The following is a 23,087-nucleotide window of genomic DNA, read 5'->3' on the forward strand; positions in this document are numbered from 1 at the left end:
GCCAGGGGGTTCTCTACCACAGTCTATTGCAAGCCTACCTTCACTGGTCAACATACATGTTGGGATTCTTACAGTTCCATGCGCTATAAGATTGGTCTTGTCAGCAATCTTCTAAATAGGGCCCAAGCCATTTGCTCACTATGCAAGCTTGGTGCTGAAATAGGGCACATCAAAGGCATCCTGCAGGATAATGGCTACCATGATCAGATCATTTCATGCTGTATATCATGCAAACTCATGAATGGGCCTAAGGCCATCACTTTCAGTCTTAAAAAGTGCCCAGTCTACCTCAGATTACCCTGGAAGGGCAAGGTATCTCAAAGATTTGAGCAACAGGTGAAGCTGTTTCACGCTGCCACTATGCATTAACAACATGAGTGCTGTTCACTGCTAACAGGATGCTGCCATCAAGCCAAAAAGACGTTCTGCCACCACACAAATGAGTAACGTGGTATATGAATCTCTCTGCCAGTGTGATGCTAGGTATGTAGGCTGTACGTCTCAAAGACTGGCAGAATGTATCAAACAGCATTTCCCAGCTGCCGTTCGCAATGGGCAAGGTGCAGATCGTACCCAACCAGCCTGTGCTTGCAAAACTTAAAACACAGTGTCCAACATTAGATGTGATTCCGTGATTGCACAACATGTGCTAAATATTCCTCAATGCTAAGAGTTATGCTGATTACCAATTTAAGATTGTCAGTGGGGCTCGCAGTGTGGCGCATTCTCATGTACTGGAAGCCACATATATTAATACACAGGGCCCTGTTCCTTGCAGGCAGTAAGAACACATCTACACATTGCGCCTGTTTCAGTGAAACAAAATAAGTGACAGCCATTCGCTGACTCATTCCTTAGGGCACTGCCTTAGCCAATCAAGGTCAAGCTGCCTGGTCTGGTTTAAATTTAAAACAATGTTTGGCAGTTAATTATCAGTCACCATCACTGGCGCATTCTCCATGGCAATACCTCGACCAATCAGAATCCACTTGCAAACCAATCAGCACTCTCTTCACATGCAGTATATATTGTTGTTTTCCCCTTATATTGGTATTCTTGCAAAGTGTCCTGATGAGTGCAAAACAAAAAGCTTTGACATGTCTATTTTTTAAGCAATACTCAAGTTCTATATTACTAAACAACTATAAAAATGTTAGTTTTAAGTTGTGACTATTATCCATCTAAGTTGCAGAAAAGAATGATCAGAATAATTTCACCAGAGCAAAAGCAAAATACTGCCGATGCTGGAAAATTTTTAGTATATTTTTTTCATAGGATGGGGTGTCACTGGCTAGGCCAGCATTTATTGCCCATCCCTAACCTAATTGCCCTTGAGAAGGTGGTGAGCTGCCTTGTTGAACCGCTGCAGTCCATGTGGTGTAGGTACACCCACAGTGCTGTTAGGGAGGGAGTTCCAGGATTTTGACCCTGCGACAGTGAAGGAACAGCAATATATTTCCAAGTCAGGGTGGTGTGTGAAATAAAAACAGAAAATGCTGGAAGTATTCACCTAGTCTGGCAGTACCTGTGGGAACAGAATCAGAGATAAGGTGCTGGATTTTACTGGCCCTGTGGAAAGGGGGTTGCAGGCTGGGTGACCAGAACGATAGGAGGGAGCCATTTCAGGATGGCTCCATGATTTATTCCTGCTGCTGGGGAAGTTTCGAAAGAGCAGGTTGAGAAAGGGATCAACTGTCCACATCATGGAGACAGACAGCAAACAGATAATTGAAAGCACAATTAGGGGCAATTTTACAATCGCCCCAGGATTTTGCCCCCAGCAGGACATGCGGAGGCTGCTAACTCAATGGAGATAGTCTCCCTGTGGCAGGCTGGGGTACATTGAAGCCAGGGGCTCCGTATCTCAAGCATGAATGGTCGGAGCTGCGGCCAATCCTGATCCAGCGGATGGGTTTCCTGTCGATCCCAGTGGATTTGAAGGCCTTGATCCTTTTAATTTCAGCACTGGTGTGCAGACCAGCAAGAGTGTCTGCATGGTAAGGTGCCCTTTTTGTCACCAACCTGCTTTAGCAGCACCCACTTCTCCTGGTGAGGTTGCCAAGGCTCCGAAGCTGTCAGCCCTCTGATTGAGACGGCTGCACCGAGAGCCCATCCACCACCCTCGAGCTCGGAGGCAGCCAGTTAGGAAGCTGGCTCCCAGAATATTGCACTGCTAGTCTCACTGCTGGCAAGTGTGGGCTTGGGACCCACATTTGGTCCTGACATCAGGGTCCTGAGGTCAGCGAGAAGAACCAGCCAATGTTTCAGATCTATGACCATCCGTCAGATGGAAGGTCACAGAACTGAAACTTTGGTCAGAATTTAGTGCCCAGCCTCCCACCACCAGGCACCTTCTCCCCACCACCTGATGGTGATTTTGGAGGTGGGGCATTTAATCGGGCATAAGGGTGTGGGGTAGGGACCCTGCCATCTTCCAGCCTCTACCTGATTAAGTCTGGGGTGGGAAGGCCCACTAAAGGACCTCAGCATGCCACTGCTGGCATTTAATCAGTGCTGGGCCAGGGAGTAGCCAGACAGGAAGCCTGAAAAGCAAACCCAAACTCCAGGGTCTCTTGTTCAAAGACACTCAATCTCTGATTGAGAGACCCAGCATGAAGTTAAGGGAAGGCCTGCTGAGAGCCACCCACTGCCATTTCTTCTGACTCCCCAACCCTACCCTTAGCCAGTGGCCCCCTCCCCATGACCCCATTCTCACCCTCACTTAACTGTGGTCTAGGTCCCTTCTCAATCCTAAGCCTCTGGTTGCTGCATTGCTGGCAGCAGCCACTGGTAAGGGCAGCACTGTTGGACAATAGAGAGCAGGGTGGGATAGCTACCCCAGGGTCTTAAATCTCAGGGAAGGCCTGCCGCTGGCCAGTCAGGCACAAATATAGCAGGGCTTCCCTGACAGAAGTGATGCAGGGCTCTCGCCAGCTTGCCAGCCAACCAACCAGCTGGCAAGATCTCCATCGTCTAGATTAAATTCCGCCCATTAACTCTGTTTCTATCTCCACAGATGTTGTCTGGCCTGCTGAGTGTTTCAAGCATTTTCTGTTTTAATTTAGTCAGCGCACCTCGTTGTGAATAACAGCCAGGTTATCTTTTTTACAGTGTTTAGTTTGAGGATTAGCAAAGCACCTTGCTACTAAAGTATTATACAAAGTACAAGTAATTTAAAGATTTGAAGTATTTTCATATATTTTCCTAAATGTACTCAATAGGGGGTGGTTAGCTCAGTTGGCTAGATTGCTAGCATGTGGTTCACTATAATACCAACAGCATTAAAGTTCCAATTGTCCCCGGACGTTTCATGGTCCATCCAACTTTACGGTTGGCGGACGGGCGAATCTGCCAGACAGATTCACATTTTTGATGAAACATCCATCCAAGGGCGGGATGGGATTTCCGTTATTAAATTTTTAAAAATGCGTGGACAGAATTTTCATCATATATATGTTCAGATGACTGATTCTGATGCACGGACATTTTTTCCTGGATTTTAAAATCTTTATTTATTGCTTTTAAATGCTTCAGCTCTCTGCCTTCAGGGAGCTTTCATTCCGCGCTCCCTGCGCCCACGCTTGTATCAGCGCTTCCCTCCTCCCACCCCCCCACCCTGGCAGCGCTGAGCATTTCAGCACACGGTTCACGCTAGCTGGCTGTTAATTGGCCAGCCTGTGTGGAATCGCGGTCGGGGGCTGAGTGCAGGCGGTGGTCCGTCCCCTGGCTGTTCCCGGGCCCACCGATTGTGCCCACACACCGACGTAAAAATCCTGCCCCATGGGTTCAATTCCTGTTCTGGCTGAAGTAGATTTGGGACTGCTTTCTTTCCCTGCTCCTGAGAGTAGAAGGCAATGGCAAACCACCACTAACAACTACTGAAAATAGCTCAGATGAAGCATCAGCAGTCAATGAACCAAAGACCTGCCTTCAGGCAGAGCACATATACCATGCTCTGCAATATTCATCAAAAAGCTAGAGTGGAATAAATCATTTCAATAAGCCATTATCTCACTCCATTCTTGATCTAATGTCTAGGTCATCAGGCAATCTTTAAAAAGAAATGCACTCATTAAAGTTGAGGAATGTCAGTTCAAGGAAAATAACACTTTTTCACTTATAGTATTCTGCTGCACCCCTGTCATGTGTAGCCGGGGTTACATAAACAGTAAAACCCCTTGGCTGACCCTGAGAAAACCCCTTGTGAATGTTTCCATTTCCTACCACACTGATTGTTAAGTGAGGACATCAACTGATGCAGTTATAGCCAGTGTCATGCCATGGATATAGATCCACTATTTTAATTATTTATTGATTAATTCAATTAAAGCTGCTCAACTTCACTTCAAGCAGTGATAGCTGACAGGCAGAGAGGAGGCTTTCAATCCATCAGTCTGAACTGGGTTTGTACTTAAATCCAGAGATGAAAGGGCAGTATTTCCATCCTCTGCACCTCTCAGAGTAGTCATTATGCAGCTACTTTCCGATATGGATCCAGCCCACAGACTTGCAATGATAAAGCACTGCTCTTATAATATGTTTACAAGTTCCATACTTACCTCTCTCCCTGCTGATTGTATTGGCAGGACTCAGAGTTCTGTTGTGTGAATCGAGTTGATCAACCTGTGGCCTCAAGGTCCCGTTCCACAGTGGAACTTTCGTACCATCAGGGAGCGAGGTAAGAATGGAGCTTCTAAGCAAAGATTAGAAACTTTTATTAAAAAATTAGATGGCAAGTAATAGAAAATGTGTGGAAGAAAGTGAAAGGAGAACAGTATTGTAAGATGTGTATAGTTTGGTGGGTCTCATGAAGAGGTTCTGAATCTTAAATGGTTTAACAATAACAACTAGTAACAATGTACATATATACAGTAAAAGGCTAATCTAGGAGCTGTCTCCATGCTTGCCTCCAACACATCTCTGTCCAGTCCAAGGCTGCCCTCTAGACTCGGGTCATGTGTTCCTTGACATCACAGTGTGGGCGGTATTGTACACTGTCCTGCGTTAACCCTTTCTATGCCAGACCTTTATACTACACCAGCCCCCAACTCTTTACCCAACATATTTACAATGCAATCATGTATATCCAATGTATTTACATTACTTCTTCTATCCTTTCTTCCCCCATTAAGTCTCTGTGTATACAGGTTCAGGTGGTCTGGAGGCTTTACAATCCTTCCAGATCTTGTCTTTACAGCAGTTGTGGGAATGATAGGCTCTGTTGCAGTGGGAAAACTTTGTTAAATAAGAGGTTGATTTAGATGTGGTCTCTCTGGCATTTGGTTGGTCGATCCAAATTCACTTTTTCTCATTCTTTGGAGTTGAACCGCTCTTTTTCAACTCCCCATCTGGTGTTATCAATGGTCATTGGTTTATCCCATTCCTTATGGGGAGAACGAACTCTCAGCTTGTCTACAGTGCACAGTGTATATTCATGTGATTCGCTACGATGCACGTTGGAGTGGAAGGTGTCTCTTCCTATTGTGTAGGTGGGTCTTATCAATGGGTTCACCTTGCATGTTCTCATTGATTTGCTTCCTTGCTTAACTGAGCTATGTTGTAATCAGCTGATTGCTGCTTCTCTGTTCCCACATCGTCTGGCTGATGGTTGTACTCACTGGAGGTTGCAGCATCTGTATCAAGGTGCCTTGAGGTATCTTCCCAACAGATGTTGGAGCCGGAGATTGAGGCTGTTCTTGCTGCTGTTTCCTCTCTTGTCTGTCTTCCACTCCAGGCACTATGGTAACCATCTGAGTCAAAAACAAAAATTGCTGGAAAAACTCAGCAGGTCAGACAGCATCTGTGGAGAGAAAGACAGAGTTAACATTTTGCATCCGTATGATCACCTGAGTCGTTGACTGGTATGACCAACGAGGAGCTTCTGGCACCTGCAAAGAAAACGGTCAAATCAGACCTGCAAAGAGTGAAGACAATTCAGGGCTGAAGTCCCAGTTGAGAGTATCTTTTCTGTTGGGGATCTCGGGAGCTTGCAGATCTGTGAAATTGACAGCAAAGGTTGTACTGATGTCTTCTGCTGTTTTAAGAAGACTCAGGGCTACACAGGCTCTTCTGCTCAGAAGAGAAAAAGACTGGTTAGGGAGGATGCACATGACTTCAAATATTTGCTTTCCGCCATGCCTCAATGGTTTCAGGATAATTCCAATAACCGAAAGTCAGATTCCTCTGGAGTCATTGAGTGGCGTGTCTGTCGTTCATAGCCAGATGTCTCTGAGCCACGGTTCCTTGTCCGAGAGTTCCGGAACACTGGCTCCCTTGTCCAATTTAAACTTTGCGAGATGACCAGTAACTGAGATGTCTGCTTTCCAGAATGAAAATCCCTGATCATTGACTTCACCCAAGATGCATGGTTATGTGACCCTTGGTTGTGGTACCTCAACCTTGTGCGTCTCCTCTGTGCTTCTGGTTGTACTGGCTTTGCATAGCTTTCCGAAGTGTCCTGTGTGGTTGCAATTGAAACACTGGGCTGAATTTTACCGTCTGCGAGCAGGGGCTGGGGCCCGCAATGCGCAAAATGACGCAGGATGACGTTGGGGGGAACCCCTGACATCATCCCGCCCCATTTAAATCTTCAGGAAGGCGGGAGCACAGCCAAATCAGTTGACTGTCCACCGACCTGTCGATGACCAATTGAGGCCATTGACAGGATCATTAAAACAATTAAAGGACCTGTCCGTCCAACCTTAAGGCTGGCGGGCAGGCCAGGAGCCCCAGCGGGCTTCTGAAAAAACATGAAACCTCATCCACCGGTGGGATGAGGTTTCATGTAGGGTTTAAAAAAGTTTAATAAAGTTTTAGTGAAATTTATTAACATGTCCAATCTCGTGTAACATTGTCACATTAAGGGGACATGTTAAGAATTTTCTTTTTTCTATTTTTAATGTTTATACAGCTGTCAGCGATCTCCCTGAGAAAGCACTTAGCCTCAGGGAGATGTGCGCTCTTTTGTGCGCATGCGTGAAAGAGCGCACTCTCGCTTTTGGGGAATCCCCCCCCCCCTGCCCACACAGGAAGCACATAGTGCTTCCTGTTGAGCATCACGCTGGGCGGGCTTTAATTGGCATGCCCACTTAAAATGGCAGCGGGGCCCGCTTCTCCGGCGGGGATTAGCTCCCCACCCGCCGGAGATTGGGTCGGGCCCGTCCGCCCGGTAGGCAGAAAATTCTGCCCACTGCGCTGAGTGTGCTGGACATTGGTCATGCCTGTGGTGGTGGTGAGGGGTGGGTGGGGGGGGTTGACTCCACAGCACTGGAATAGTCACCCACCTTCTAATGTAATTGGGTAGGGTATTGCTTCCCTTGGCCTGGAGTGTCCCTGTTCCTCTGCTGTTTACTACTGGACAGTGGAGGTTCTCTGTACCATGGCTTGCATTCGCTCCTTAAGATAGGTCTGTTTTGTAAACAGACTTCGGATTGCCTGACAATCTGAATGGCTTTTTCATGGATCAAATCTTCCTTAACTTGAAGCATGTCTGAGAGTGCATCAACTGCCACTCTGACAACAATTCTGTCCTAATTAGCTTTGATTTCAGTTCACTGTAGTCACAGTCTTCAGCCATCCTACGCAGCTCATTAATGAAGGAGTCAACTAGTTCTCCTGGCTGTTGGACAAGTTTGTTAAACTTTATTCTTTCCAGGATCATGTTACTGCTCAGATTAAAATATGTGTCAAATGATTTTAAAACTTTGTCAGATTTTGCTGAGGATTCATTGATTCCTTGTCTATCTATTATATCATTAGCTATTGGACCTACTGAATAAAGCAGTGCGTTAACCTGTTCAGCTTCTGCTTTTTTATCTAGACCTGAAGCAATCATGTATCTAAGGAATCTCTTTCCCCAATGTCCTCGATTTTGTGACTGGTCTGGGCCTTGGATGAGTCCAAACTTGACTGTTAATGTAGTTTTTTGATCCATGGTTATTAAATTTTGAATCTGTGTGCAGCTTTAAATGCTGTAAGGAAATCCGAGACGGCACTGCGATATACTTCTTCTCAATGAAGTTTCCTGCACTTGTGAGTTTTGACGGACTTCTGCAGTAATTGCATTTGCGATTTCTTTGTTTAAAGTTTTCAGCAGTGACTCTCTGGGTGACTGTTATGGCTCTTCCCCGCATTACCTGAGGACTTGAAACCATTGATTCCCGGCTTTTACTTGGGTATAAAATGCCATTTATTTATTTATTGTTCGGAGTGAGCTCGGCCGCCAGGTGTTCAGATGCCTACTTGGGACTCAGGCTGTTCGCTATGCATTTTAAAATGGCAATTTTGACAGCTGCTGACTTAAAAGCTTTTTTAAACTTGTGTTGGCCAAGAACTTAATGTTTTAGCTCACCCCAATAGGTCTTCTGACTCTGCACTCTTTGGATATTTGAAACTGGGCTTCCACGGGATTCAATGGTGTCTTCTGCTTCAGTGTGGAGTTTTATTTCTGCCTCCGCTTCCAATTCTGCTTTGGTGCTTTTCTTTGATGATCTCCTTCTGCACCTTTGCTTCTGATGTTTTTAATCAGGTCAGAATGCTGTTTTTTCAATCTTCCAGGTTTTAAATTTCTTCTCCAGCTTCTGAGGTTCTGGGTTGTTCTGAAAGCTGCCACTATGTTGTAAGATGGTGTATGTAGTTCGGTAGGTCTCATGAAGAGGTTCTGAGTCTTAAATAGTTTAACAGCAAATATTTATTGACTACTAGTAACTATATACATATATACAGTATAAGGTCTAAGCTAGGTGTTGTCTCCATGCTTGCCTCTACACATGTCTCTGTCCAGGCCAAGACTGCCTGCTAGGCTTGGGACATGTGTTCCTTTACATTGCAACATGGGCAGTACTGTACTCAGTCCCAAGTTCACCCTTTATATGTGAAGCCCTTGCACTACAAACACTGGTTTTTTTAAAATAATGATTCATTCAACAACACAGGCCCTGTCGTACATTCTAAACCATGTGAAGGAGATTCATTTATAGCCATGAACATTTGCCCAGTGGGATAGCTATCTTTCTTCTGCTTGCTGCAAGTTTATCTGGGCTGGCTAATATCATTGTGGACTGGCTGGTTTTCTGTCTGTTTTGTTATTTAGAAGCATGACTATATGTCTTTTAACTGTTAAAATAATCGTCAATTGAACATAAGTCTATTTTATTATTTAACTGCAAATGTATACTGAAATATTACATTCTGGAAAAGTGGCACCACCTTTGGTTTTAATTTGGCCTAAATTCATACCTTTGGTGTTTTTGATTTGCCTTTTTTGTTTCACTTATTTGATATTTTTATTGTTGTAACCTTAGATTGATTTTGGTCATGATAGTTCCCTTCACTGGGATGCAGATATACTTGTAGAAAAATGTTAATTTCAGATTAAGAGACAAGAATTTGGATAAATTTTTAAAGAGTTCAGAGTCATAAGTTATTTTCAATTCACAAATTAAGGCTGATTGGTTTTATGGCATGGTTTTACTCCTGTTATTTTTAGTGAAAGATGAGAGGTTTGTCTCATTTCAGGGCCACTGCAATCTTAGTTTAAACCCTCATGTACCTTTTTCTCTGTCTGAATCTATGACACCTCCCTTACAATAAATTAAACCTGGCATAAGGGACTAAAGCACATGCACATGGATAGTTCTTTAGTTCAAATCACCTCAGCTGCCTAGCTGTCACTTGAGAGAAACTCACTGGCGGTTCATTCACATGTCTGGGGGCATCGAAAACCATTTCTCTCATTAAAACTACTGCAGAAACAGTGAAATGTCAGTGTGAATTTTTGGTGTGTATGTTCAACACATTTTCAGAAATAATTTGAAGTAGGCCAGCTGTTAAATTATCTTGCTGTCCTATCAGTACTGATTTTAATTGTGGCTTGTGTAGGAAGGAAGCAGAGGATTGTCTGTGTGAGCCTTTTGACAGTCTTTTTGGAAGAAGGCGCACTGGGAAATAATTAACAAATTCTGAAAAAATGTGGGTACTACAGTTCAATAACAACAAAATTTGCTTTCTTGTGAAATCTTCTGAAAGATCATTTTAAAATAACCTGTGATTAAGATACAATTAATAACTAAGCTTGAAGTCAAAGTCTCTTTTTATAACTGAGGTTTCCTTTAATTAATGATTAACAGGTATCATTTCCACCAGTTTCCATGTAAAGTTATGTACTATAGCTGTCCAAAATCATTTTACCCAGACAGCATTGTCAGGGGGGATGGAACTGAACTGCTGTGGTGGAAAGGATGTCAGAATATATGGTAACATGAATTTATCGAAAAGACATACATTGAATGTTTTTAGTGAATAAATTTTAATCTACTTTCTGAAACAAGCTAATTTCTCCATTAAGCACATGAAAGGTGAGAAATGAGCACATTTGATGACAATAAATACAGTTTGAAAGATTCTTCAACTCTTCATCTTTCTGTGATAACCTAGGGTACCGTTCTTAATTTTTAAATGATTTTAGTGAGAAGAAATGCTTAAAGCAGCATGCTGCCTAATTCCATTGTACTTCATGAGTGTTGCACTTCCATTTTATCAATAATAATTATTTGTTCTGAAACATGGTAATTAACAAGATATTGTACGAATGATTGATCATGGCGACTAAAATAACTTTGCAGAATGTGTTTGATAAACATATTGGTCCTCATGCTATCATCATTCATTTATTCATAACTATAGTTATTGTAGATAAGCATGACAACTTGGGTTCAGAACCTTGATATGGTATTAAAAATCTAATTATATTATTTCAGAATTTATACCAGAATAGGTTTCTGGGTTTGGCAGCTATGGCATCGCCTTCCAGAAACTCTCAGAACCGCCGTCGATGTAAAGATCCCCTCAGGTACAGCTACAACCCTGAGCAGTTTCGCAACATGGCTGTCACCATCCCAAGAGCAAACAGCGACACAAACCTGGTGAATTCAGGGAGTCGTTCCACCTTGATGGTCAGCAGTTCCCGATATACCATTGGCCAGTCGCAGAACCTTATTATCTGTTGGGACATCAAGGAGGAGGTAGATGCTGGGGACTGGATTGGAATGTATCTTGTAGGTAAGACGGTTTCCAATCATTGATCATTTACCTGGAGAATTAGTCTATTAATTACGTGTAGTGTCTATAGTTATTGATACTTTATTTTAAGTATTGCAAAGCTTCATGTCATGTAAACACTCCAAATGCTTTACATTAACATGGTAACATCGAGCAGATGACAAGCTAGCTTGTAAATAGTGAACATCTTTTATTCCAGTCATGTGTCTGATCAGTTTCTAGCTATCATATAATTTGCATATTTCATACAACATGACATAATTCAAGAAAGATTGATAAATGAATTGCTGAGAATTTCCTCCGAAATTCTGGGGAAATAGTGAAAGTGGCGGTTTACACAATTTCTCTGGGCTTTCAACTAATCTTCTGCTAAAATTAAGGCAGGAGATTGGGAAACCCTTGAGGAAATTCTAACACTGATTGCTTTGTCAGAGTTTATAATCCCATTGCTTTACTCCACTGCTTTACAGTAAGACTCTTATTTATTGTAGGTAGATCCTTTTCCTTTTCAATGATTCAATTTGCTTACTTGGCATCAGCCATGTTTGGAGTGTCATCCACAAGTAGCGCAGACCACTTAACTTCCACATTACTGTGCCTTGATCACAAATTAGTTGGATTAAAGATTGATGTCTGATGGTTAATGGCTTCTACAGAGTTGCTGACAGCATTGCAATGGGCATGTTCTTAATCTTTCGTAATAATTAACTGGTAAAAGTCAAATTGTAATAATTGTGAAAATTATATCGTGAGCTGAATTGGGTATTTCTAGGCTTCCATCCACCTGCCCCTTTCAGAAAGATGTCATTGCCCAACCTTATCTGCATGAACTAAGTCTTGATAGGGATGAAGATAATCCTGCATTACTTAGTGACCTAAGGCTATATGTTCACCCATTGCCTGGTGAGCAGATAAGCAGTACATGTCTGAGCTGGCAGAGCCCAGTATAACTATGATCATGGGTGATTATCACCATTCATTATGAAATCCCCTGCCATCCTGTGGCTTTGACTTTGGATTTTGTGAACAACTAATTATAACACCTTTTTAAACCTAGATGTCAAAGAAGTTCAAACTGTCACCATTTTACTTCAAAATTAGTCAATGCAAATTCACGGAAGTCAAATCAAATGCATCTACATTTTTTTAAAAAACCTTTGGTTCTTCAAAACTATGAAATTATGCAGTGTAAAGATTAGTATGCCAGTGTATAATGAAGAAGGCAATATATTGGATAGCAATTCACTTATCAATCTTTCTTGAATTATGCGAGGTTGTATGACATTTAATATTTATATGAAATATGCACATTATATAATAGCTAGAACCTGATTGGACACATGACTGGAATAAAAGATGTTTACTATTTTCAAGCAAGTTTGTCACCTGCTTGATGTTACCATGTTTATGTAAAGCATCTAATATCAATGTGTTAAATGTTTGCTCATAATCTTTACATGTAAAATTAATTACAATTAACAAATTCTAAATTAATCATAAAGCGCTAACTGAGTATAGGGAAGATCTGGGCCATGTTGGAATTTAAAATCTTGAAAGTCAAAATCCCAACTCAAATCTGCCTCCAACTTAGCCACATCTGGCTTCAACTGAGATGGGAAGGCAGGTGGCTGACCAAAGTAGCAAGGTGCCTTGCTACTTTAAATTTAAAAAAAACATTTAAATACTGGGGGGTGGGGGTGAATTTTCCTGGCCCCCTGGAGGCAGGCTTGGAGGCTGATGAGGCCAGAAAATTAGCGGAAAATCCCAGCAGGATAGCTCTTTTATGCTGTCCCGGCTACGGGCTAGTTTGCTGAGGCAGCTGCCACAGGAATAGGCAACACACTTGACAGAGGTGGACAGGCAATCAAGGCAAATTAAGGCCTTATTTAAGGGCCATTTTATCACAGTGTAGCAACTTTGCTAGTGCTGCGCAGGCCTCCCCCCAGCAAGAGGTCAGAGGGAAATAGCAGCCTGCTCTCCATGGCCCTGTGACGGAACTACAAGGCTGAAACAGGGAGCAGAGAATAGGGATAAATGGGTTATTTCCAGGTTGGCAAGCTGTAACTAGTGGAGTGCCACAGGGATCAGTGCAGGGGCCTCAGCTATTTGCAATCTATATCAATGACGTGGATGAATGGACCAAATGTATGGTCACTAAATTTTCCAATGACACAAAGATAAATAGGAAAGTATGTTGTGAAGAGGAAATAAGGAGTGTGCAAAGGAATATAGGTGTGTTAAGTGAGTGGGCAAAAAATTGGCAAATGGAATATAATGTGGGAAAATGTGAACTTGTAAACTTTGACAGGGAAAATAGAAAAGCAGCATATTATTTAAATGGAGAGAGATTGCAGAACTCTGCAGTACAGAGGGATCTGGGTGTCCTGGTACATGAATCAGAAGAAGTTAGTCTGCAGGTACAACAAATGTTAGGAAGGCAAATGGAATAATGTCATTTATTGCAAGGGGAATGGAATATAAAAGTAAGGAAGCTTTGCTACAGTTGCACAGGGCATTGGTGAGACCATGTCTGGAGTACTGTGTACATTTTTGGTGTCCTTATTTAAGAAATTATATAATTGCATTAGAAGCAATTCAGAGAAGGTTCACTGAACTAATATCTGGGATAGGGAGCATTATCTTATGAGGAAAAGTTGGACAGGTTGGGCCTGTATTGTGGTAAAGTTGAGTGCCATGTACCTTTAAGAGAATGCAAGTGGACTAACCATGTGACAGTACTGACCAATCACTGTACAGCACGGGTTACTGGTTAACTGCAAGTCTAGAGCTGGAGGTGGTTGGGGGAGAATGCAAGGATTTACTGTTCTGCCTTCTGTTGCAATAAACAATCACAGTTTGTTCTTATGTCGGTCTCTCTCTGTTATTGATAACAAGCATCAACTAAGAGGTGTATATGAAGGCGTGCAATTCGAGTTTACTCGACTAGTGAACTCATAGCCTCAAGACATAAAATGTATCTATTGGAGTTTGGAGGAATGAGAGATACTCTGATTGAAACATAAAAGATTCATCAGCCTCCAAGCCTGCCTCCAGGGGGCAGGGAATATTCACCCCCTGATATTTAAATATTTTTATTTAACATTTAAAGGCTTGACAGGGTGCATGCTGAAAGGATGCTTCCCTCTTGTGGGAGAGACTAGAACCAGGGAACACAGTTTAAAAATAAGGGGTCTCCCATTTAGGATGGAGATGGGGAGAAATTTTCTCTTGGAGGATTGTTAACCTGTGGAATTCTCTTCCCCAGAGAGCAATGGAGGCTAGGTCACTGAATATTTCTAAGGCTGCGTTAAATAGATTCTTGATTGACAAGGGAGTCAAAGGATATATTGGGTAGACAGGAAAATAGAGTAGAGGCCCACAATCAGATGATCTTATCAAATGGTGGAACAGGCTCAAGGGGCCGAATGGCCTACTCCTGCTCCTAACTCATATGTTCTTTTGTTCATATGTTTATGCCTCCACACACATACCATTTTTGAATATGCCCTGCTCTTCAATAAGCAATCCTCTTACCCTTTATGTGCTTATAAAACATCTTTGGACTTTTCTTGATCTTACTTGCCAATATTTTTTCATGCTCTCTCTTTATTTTCTTAATTTCCTTTTTACTTTCATCCCTGCACTTTCTATACTCCTTTAGGTTTCCTCCAGTATTGAGCACTCGGTACCTGATATAAGCTTTCTTTTTTGGCTCAAATTGTTCTTCTGAATACATTTTAGAATTCTGTGCCCTCCATCCCTTCTACTGATTCTATCCCTGTTAATATTATGGTGGTTGAAATCCCCTACTATTATGCACTGCTCAGAAATTTGCCTACTTTTTTTATTTTCTATTAATTATTTCCCAGGATGTGGGCCGTGCATTTTTATTACCCATACTTAATTGTCCTTAAGAAGGCAGTGGTGAGCTGCCTTCTTAAACCATTGCAGTCCATGCACTGTCGGTACATCAATTGTGCTGTTTGAGGGGGAGTTCCAGGATTTTGACCCAGCTGCAATATAGTTCCAAGTCAGGAAGGTGAGTGGTTTGGAGGGGAACCTGCAGGTGGTGATGTCACCAGGGCTGGATGAATTGTATCCCATGCTGTTAAAGGAAGTCAGGGAGGAAATAACAGATAATCTGAGGATCATTTTCCAATCCTCACTAGATACAGGCAAGGTACCAGAGGACTGGAGGCCTGCGAACGTTGTACCATTACTTAAAAAAGGTGTGAGGGATAGACCAAATAATTATAGGCCAGTCAGTTTGACTGGGCAAATTATTAGAATCAATTCTGATGGACAGAATAAACTGTCACTTGGAAAGGAACAGGTTAATCAGAGATAGTTAGCATGGCTTTGCTAGAGGTAGGTCATGTCTTACTAATTTAATCAAAGTTTTTGAGGAAGTAACAAGGAGCATTGATGAGGGTAGTGTGTGGATGTTGTCTACATGGATTTTAGTAAGGCCTTTGACAAGGTCCCGCATGGCAGACTGGTCTGAAAAGTAAAAGCCCATGTAAAACAGGGGAATGTGGCAAGTTGGATTCAAAATTAGCTCAGTGACAGGAAACAAAGGGTAATGGTTGATGGATATTTTTGCAAATGGAAAACAGTTTCCAATGGCATTCCACAGGGCTCAGTGTTGGGTCCCTTGCTGTTTGTTGTATATACTAATGATTTGGACTTAAATGTGGGTGATATGGTTGGGAACTTTGCAGATGATACAAAAACTTGGCCATGTAGTTGATAATGAAGAGGATAGCTGTCGGTTCTGGAATGATGTTAACGGTTTAGTTGAGTGGGCGGAAAAGTGACAGATGGAATTCAGTCCAGAGAAGTGTGAGGTAATGCATTTGGGGAGGGCAAAAGGAGCTAGGGAGCACACAATAAATAGGAGGATATTGGGAAGGGTAGCGGAAGTGAAAGACCTCAGCGTGCATGTCCATAGGTCACTGAAGGTGGCAGGACAGGTGGAGAAGGTGGTGAAGAAATCATATAAAATGCTCTCCTTTATTGGACGAGATATAGAATACAAAAGCAGGGATGTAATGATGAAACTGTATAAAATGTTGGTTAGGCCACAGCTGGAATTTTGTGTACAGTTCCAGTCACCACATTGCAGGAAGGATGTAATTGCTCTGGAGAGAGTACAGAGGAGATTTACTAGAATGCTGCTAGGGCTTGAAAATTGCAGCTATGAGGAAAGATTGGATAAGCTGAGGAAGTGAGGAGGCTGAGTGGGTGACCTGAATGAGGTGGACAAGATTATTAGGGGCCTAGATATGTTCCCATGCATCTGCTGCCCTTGTCCTTCGAGGTGGTAGAGGTTGTGGGTTTGGAAGGTGCTTGACGGAGTCTTGGTGAGTTGCTGCAGTGCATCTTGTAGATGGTACACACTGCTGCCACTGGTGGAGGGAGTGGATGTTGAAGGTGGTAGATGGGGGTGGCAATCAACCGGGCTGCTTTGTCCTGGATGATGTTGAGCTTCTTGAGTATGGATGCAGCTGCACTGATCCAGGCAAGTGGAGACTATTCCATCACACTCCTGACTTGTGCCTTGTAGACTGTGGACAGGCTTTGTAGAGTCAGATGTTGAGTTACTCGCCACAGGATTCCTAGCTTCTGACCTGCTCTTGTAGCCATAGTATTTATATGGCTGGTCCAGTTCAATTTCTGGTCAATTGTAACCCCCAGGATGTTGACAGTGGGGGATTCAGCACTGGTAATGCCTTTAAAAGTCAAGGGGAGTTGGTTGGATTCTGTATTGTTGGCGATGGTCACTGCCTGGCACTTGTGTGGTGTGAATGTTACTTGCCATTTATCAGCCCAAGCCTGAAGGTTGTCCAGGTCTTGCTGCATTTGGGCATGGAGTGCTTCAGTACCTGAGGAGCAGCGGATGGTGCTGAACATTGTGCAATCATCAGTGAACATCCCACTTCCGACCTTATGATGGGAGGAAGGTCATTAATGAAGCAGCTGAAGATGGTTGGGCCTAGGACATTACCCTGAGGAACACCTGCAGTGATGTCCTGGGACTGAGATGATTGACCTTCAACAACCACAACCATCTTCCTTTGTGCTAGATATGACTCCAACCAACCAGGTTGATTGGCACCCCCATCTACCACCTTCAACATCCACTCCCTCCACCAGTGGCAGCAGTGTGTACCATCTACAAGATGCACTGCAGCAACTCACCAAGACTCCATCAATGCACCTTCCAAACCCACAACTTCTACCACCTTGAAGGACAAGGGCATCAGATGCATGGGAACATATCTAGGCCCCTAATAATCAATAATCTTGTACACCTCAATCAGGTCACCCCTCAGCCTCCTCACTTCCCCAGCTTATCCAATATTTCCTCATAGTTTCCCCCTGATTCCAACTGAACACAATTTTGCTAGGGTTCCTTGATGCCACATTCAGTCAAATGGAGCCTTGATGTCGAGTGCAGTCACTCTCACCTCACCCCACTGAGTCCAGCTCTTTTGTCCATGTTTGAACCAAGGCTGTAATGAGGTCAGGAGCTGACTGGTCCTGGCGGAACTCAAACTGAGCATCAGTGAGCAGTCATTGGTGAGTAAGTGCTGCTTGATAAGACTGCCAGTGGCCCTTTCCATCATTTTGCTGACGATCGAGAGTATACTGATGCAGTGATAATTGGCCAGAGTGAATTTATCCTGCTTTTTGTGGAGAGGACATACCTGGGCAGTTTTCTATATTGCTGGGTAGGTGCCAGTGTTGTAGCTATACTGGAACAGCTTGGCTAAGGGGGCAGCTGGTTCTGGAGCACTATTGCTGGAATATTGTCAGGGCCCAGAGCCTTTGCAGTATCCAGTGCCTTCAGCTGTTTCTTGATATCACATGGAGTGAATCGAATTGGCCGAAGACTGGCATCTGTGATACTGGAGACCTCTGAGATAGATCATCTACTCAGCACTTCTGGCTAAACATGGCTGTAAATGCTTCAGCCTTGTACTTGAGGATGGAGATATTTGTGGAGCCTCCTCCTCCAGTTAGTTGTTTAGTTGTTAAAAACTCGTTCATGGGATGTGGGTGTTGCTGGCTAGGCCAGCCCATCCCTAAGTGCCCTTGTTCAGAGGGCATTTAAGAGTCAACCACACCCAGGTCTGGAGTCACATGTAGGCCAGGCCAGTTAAGGATGGTAGATTTCCTTCCCTGAAGGGCATTAGTGAACAGATGGATTTTTACAACAATCAGCAATGATTTCATGGTCATCATCAGACTTTTAATTCCAGACTTTCACTGAGTTCAAGTTTCACCATCTGCCTTGGTGGGATTCAAACCCAGGTCCCCAGAACATTACCCTGGGTCTCTGGCATACTAATCCAGTGACAAAACCACTATGCCACCACCATTCATGACTGGATGTAACAGGACTGCAGAGCTTTGACCTGACGCGTTGGTCGTAGAATCGCTTAGCTCTGTCTTTCACATGCTACTTTCACTGTTTGGCATACAAGTAGTCCTATGTTGTAGCTCACCAGACTGACACCTCATTTTTAGTAAGCCTCCTGCTGCTCCTGGCTTGCCTTCCTGTACTCTTCATTGAACTAGGATTGATCCCCCAGTTTGATGGTAATAGCAGAGTTGGGGGTATGTCGGACCATGAGGTTACAGATTGTGGTTGGGTACAGTTCTGTTGTTGCTGATGGCCCACAGCACCTCATGGATGCCCGGTTTTGAGTTGCTACATCAATTCAAAATCTATCCCATCTAACACGATGGTAGTGCCACACAACAGGATGGAGGGTATCCTCAATATAAGGAGTATTTATAAAGAGTAGTGTAATGGAGGAACTGTGGTAGCCAAAGATATGCACAGCAAGCTTCCACAAACAGAAATGAGAGAAAGATCAGATAATCTGTTTTTGGTGATGTTGATTGAGAGATGAATATTGGCCAGAACTGTGCTGACTTCTATGTTCATGTTAAATAGCTGCATGTAAAACCACAGTAAATAGGGGAACCAAGGCCAGTTCCTAGGTTGATGAAAGTCCCTGGCTCCAAGCAAAGCTTGGCCCAAGAAAGGACCTTATTATTTTAAATAATAGTTATTTGAAAAATAAAATGAGTCTTTTCATTTAGTTTAATATAAAAGTGAAGTAGCATCATCAAGTAATGGAATGACTCAGAGCGACCACTTAAAGCATAAACTTAATTTATTCTCTCTTGAGTGCCATAAGGGACTCTTAAGTGCAGCCATAAGGGACTCTTAAGTGCAGTGCTCAGCAAGACACACAAAGTTTGATCCCAGTGAGACCTCCCAACATGGATTTTTGGAGAGTTGCAGCTTGATGACATTCACTGTTATATAAGCATAAGTGTGTGCATGCGTGCTAAAAATCTTTCACAACATGCATTTTCTGTCAACTTTTCCCACATAAATTCTTAGGTCTGCACCTGTTTCTGTGAACTTATCACACTGGGCAGAATCATCCCGGATTTCCACTAAGTGCAGTAACAGGCGGGAAAAGGAACATTTTACCTGCCGGCTGCAATGATGCTTTTCAGGCCATATCATCCCAATCTGGGCTCATTAATCATGCATTCCCGGGAAACATGCCATTTCATTGGCAGGCGGTCTTTCATTTCCCTGCCACGTCGTCACCTCGCCGATTCCTCATGCCAGGTGCCATATTTAAACCATGTGCACATCTCTCAGTGCTTCCAGCCCAGGACTGCTGCACAGAAGACATGGCCCTGAAAGGCAAGAAGACTGCAGCCCCCTGATTCAGTAACGCATCCCTGTAACGCCTTTTGGATGCTGTGGAGGCCCGCCATAATGTCCTCTACCCCTGGTCTGGCCACAGGAGGTCTAGCAATCTCACCACTCCACTTTGGTTGGCAATGGCAGTGGGTGATCAGGGCCAACGCTGCATACAAGAGGTTGGCCATCCAATGCAGAAAGAGATCTTATCTGTGCTGCCAGGGTAGAGCAACCATCTCATCACTCTAAACTCATACAGTCACAAGGCCATCACGCATTCACTGGCATCTCACTCACTGCCAGCTCAAGGGACATCACCACTCAGTCTCTCACATGCACCCCCACGTCTCCACCTTGCCTCATCTCCTCTTGGCTCCTCAGCCCTCACCATTTTGTGGCCGCATGCACAGATCAACATGTGCCCCCACACACTCTTTGGAATACCCCCCCTTCCCCAGTACAGCGCTCACCCTGCAGCCTCTTCTCTTGCCTGAGGCCACTTCTCCCGCTTCCCCAAGCAAGCCCTAGCCCTGTAGCCACTGAAAAGCCACTTGCACCTTATGGCTGATCTGGTAGGTAGAGGGCTGCCCGTGAGCCCCCCTAAAAGTGATGTGGTACTGTCTGTGAAGCCTGCCGCTAATGACTGTGAGTGCTGCCTGAAGCAAGGTAGGCAAACAAAGCTTGCGGAGCAGCTGGCCAGGTGCACACCGCTTATGTACAGTTGCGAAACATGCTCACCGAAGTGCGTGGATGATCCAGTGTGGGGGGATGATTCTAGTGAGCTGGATTTATAACGATATGCAGATGTATTACAATGAAGTTCCCGATGTCTGATGATGGGAAACACGGCCTTCCATTGATGGACAGAACGGACAATTGCAAACTGGTTTCACGATGCCTTGAAGCTGATTTCTGGCCATCTCGCCATATTGTCCACACATGCCTGCCGCCAACTGGCATGGAAAATTCCACCCACTGTAGTTACATTCTCTCTAGTGGACATGTTGCAGCTTACTAAAGCAGATTCTAATATTTGTAATGGAAATATAAAAATAAAGACAAATGTGACTTTGAAATGGTGATTGAACAATATTTGCATGCACTGGACCAATTATATGCAGCCTCTACAACTGAAGACTATACTTGGGCTTAACTTCCCATGTGCAATGTTACACAATAATATCTTACGATGTTATTAAAAATCATATACTTTCTGCACATTAACCACTTCTTCCTGATGTGATGATTCTTGGTACACTTGTGTGTCAGCATCTCACATTGTAATTGAATATGTCAATGTTTCCTTTTCAATTTTGAATGCTAACTTTCACCATCATGGTTTGTTGATAAACTAACTGAATCACTCAAAATGCATTTTCAAAAAAAAATCCAACAGGAATTGAAACATATCTAACATCCAAAAATAAGGATTCTGAAATTTAAAAAAATATATGCCATAATTACAAGATTAAATTAATCAATTGAAATGCTTTTACTTCCAGTCATAAATCCTTAGCATATTTGGGAAATATGTGGAATGGTATCATCAGCTTCCTTCTTCTTTCTTTGGTGGACCATTTTGACTCTCTGGGCTGTATTTTCACATTGGCGAGGGGGAATAGGGAGATGGAACTAATTCCACCATCATGAACCTGCCTCCGCCTGGAGACTGGCGGCAGGCAGGATCTTCCAGGGGTCCAAGCCTTAAGTTGTTGGAGCTGGGCCTGCCACCTTCAGTGGCAGACTCAAGGCAGGAATGGAGGTGGGCTAAGTCCAGAGCAGGTAGGTTAAAAGGCTCAAACCTTTTCCAAAAGGCCTCAGCCCAATGCTTCCGAGGCAATCAGTGGCACACCTATATTGGTGAAGTTGAATCTTCTGACCACTTTAAGCACGCCCTCACTCTCACCCCCTCACATTCTCACCCTTATTTCCTCACCCCTTTACCCCCCACATCCATTATCCATTTTGTGAACAGAATTCACAAACCCCATTATAACAGTTGGCCATTGAATAGCCCATGAAACTCCCGGAGTAAACAAAGACCCTCTTCAAAGCAGCTGTATAAACAATGTCAATCACATATAAAGCAATCAGGCAGTTGGTTTGCAGCCAAGAGCCCATTAATCTCCCTGGGCTGCACTTTACATGCCCCCGCCAGGTGTGTTTTTGACAGTGCGCGGGCGTGTAAAATAGGGCGGCTGTTCACCCCAGCACCTTCCTGCCCACCCCCGAGCTCACCCCCATAATATGGTGGGGGGCGGGGGGGGGGGGGTGGATGGCCGCCAAAATCGGCAGTCACCCGCTATATTTAAATAAATAATCAAGGGTCAATTGGGCTTGTTAACAAGACAATTGACTGGGATAATATGCCAATCCATCCACCTCCCTATTATATTCTGCCTTCTGAGTAAACAGCAGACTTCAGAACTGCTATCTCAGCAGGTGACTAGACTGAATACATAAAAGCAATGGGAAAAGATGAAATATTTACATTTGGTTATCCTACGAGGCTATTACTTCAATTTTTACCTTTTTATCCATTAAATGAACTATTTAAACTGATCTGAAGACTTCTACACATTCACAATGCTGATATTTAACTTAACAGCCTGACAGTTGGCAGAAATAACAATCTGGTAAACACAATGACCCAGATTTTTGCTCCCGGGTCGGGTGCGCAGAGACGGGAGAATTCCCGGCTCCACGACCCCAACATCCAAAAATGTCTGCCCGAACTTCCGATTTTCAGTCCGGGGTCGGAGCGGGCGAGTAGGTGACGGGCTAGAATAGAAGTCAGGGCGGGCAGCCCCGGAAGCAGTAAGTGATCGGAGCCGGGCACGATGTGGGTTGGGCGACTCGGACATAGGTAAAAAGTGTGTCTTCTGAAAGGCCCATTTGAGAGGTAGATCATCAGTGGTGAAGTCCCTGTACCCTGGAAGAGATGTCATTGCCTTGTCGGGTGAGCGTCTACGCTGTAAATGTTGTCTAATTGCTAGCTGACCCTGGAATGAATGGCACATCATGGGCTTTCCCTATGGGAGATTTTTCATTGTTGCTGCCTAATCAAAGTGTACGCTTCCGAACCATGGAAACTGTGGAGTGGATTCTCAAAACACAACCATGGAGATGGCATCACCTTGTCACCACTACCTGGTATAGATGTTATGGAGTCATGTAGTTAGCTGCCAAGAATCAGTGGGTGGATGCATGATGAAAAGTGTCATGGCCATTATTGCATCCACTTTGCCTCTTGCCACCCATCTATCAGGAAGCTCCCAAACTGTTGACCCTT

General features: G+C 43.7%; 1 protein-coding gene across 1 annotated transcript in view; it reads left to right on the forward strand.

Moving 5' to 3' along the window:
- Positions 1-23,087, forward strand: part of LOC144678727 (E3 ubiquitin-protein ligase HECW1-like) — a 676,338-nt gene that overhangs the window by 135,699 nt on the left and 517,552 nt on the right. The window contains exon 2 of the mRNA XM_078538571.1: positions 10,758-11,058. Coding sequence (XP_078394697.1) covers positions 10,758-11,058 — 301 coding nt within the window. The remainder of the gene's footprint in view (positions 1-10,757; positions 11,059-23,087) is intronic.

The sequence above is a fragment of the Cetorhinus maximus genome, chromosome 3, assembly GCF_964194155.1.
Source record: "Cetorhinus maximus chromosome 3, sCetMax3.hap1.1, whole genome shotgun sequence".
NCBI classification, from domain to species: domain Eukaryota; kingdom Metazoa; phylum Chordata; class Chondrichthyes; order Lamniformes; family Cetorhinidae; genus Cetorhinus; species Cetorhinus maximus.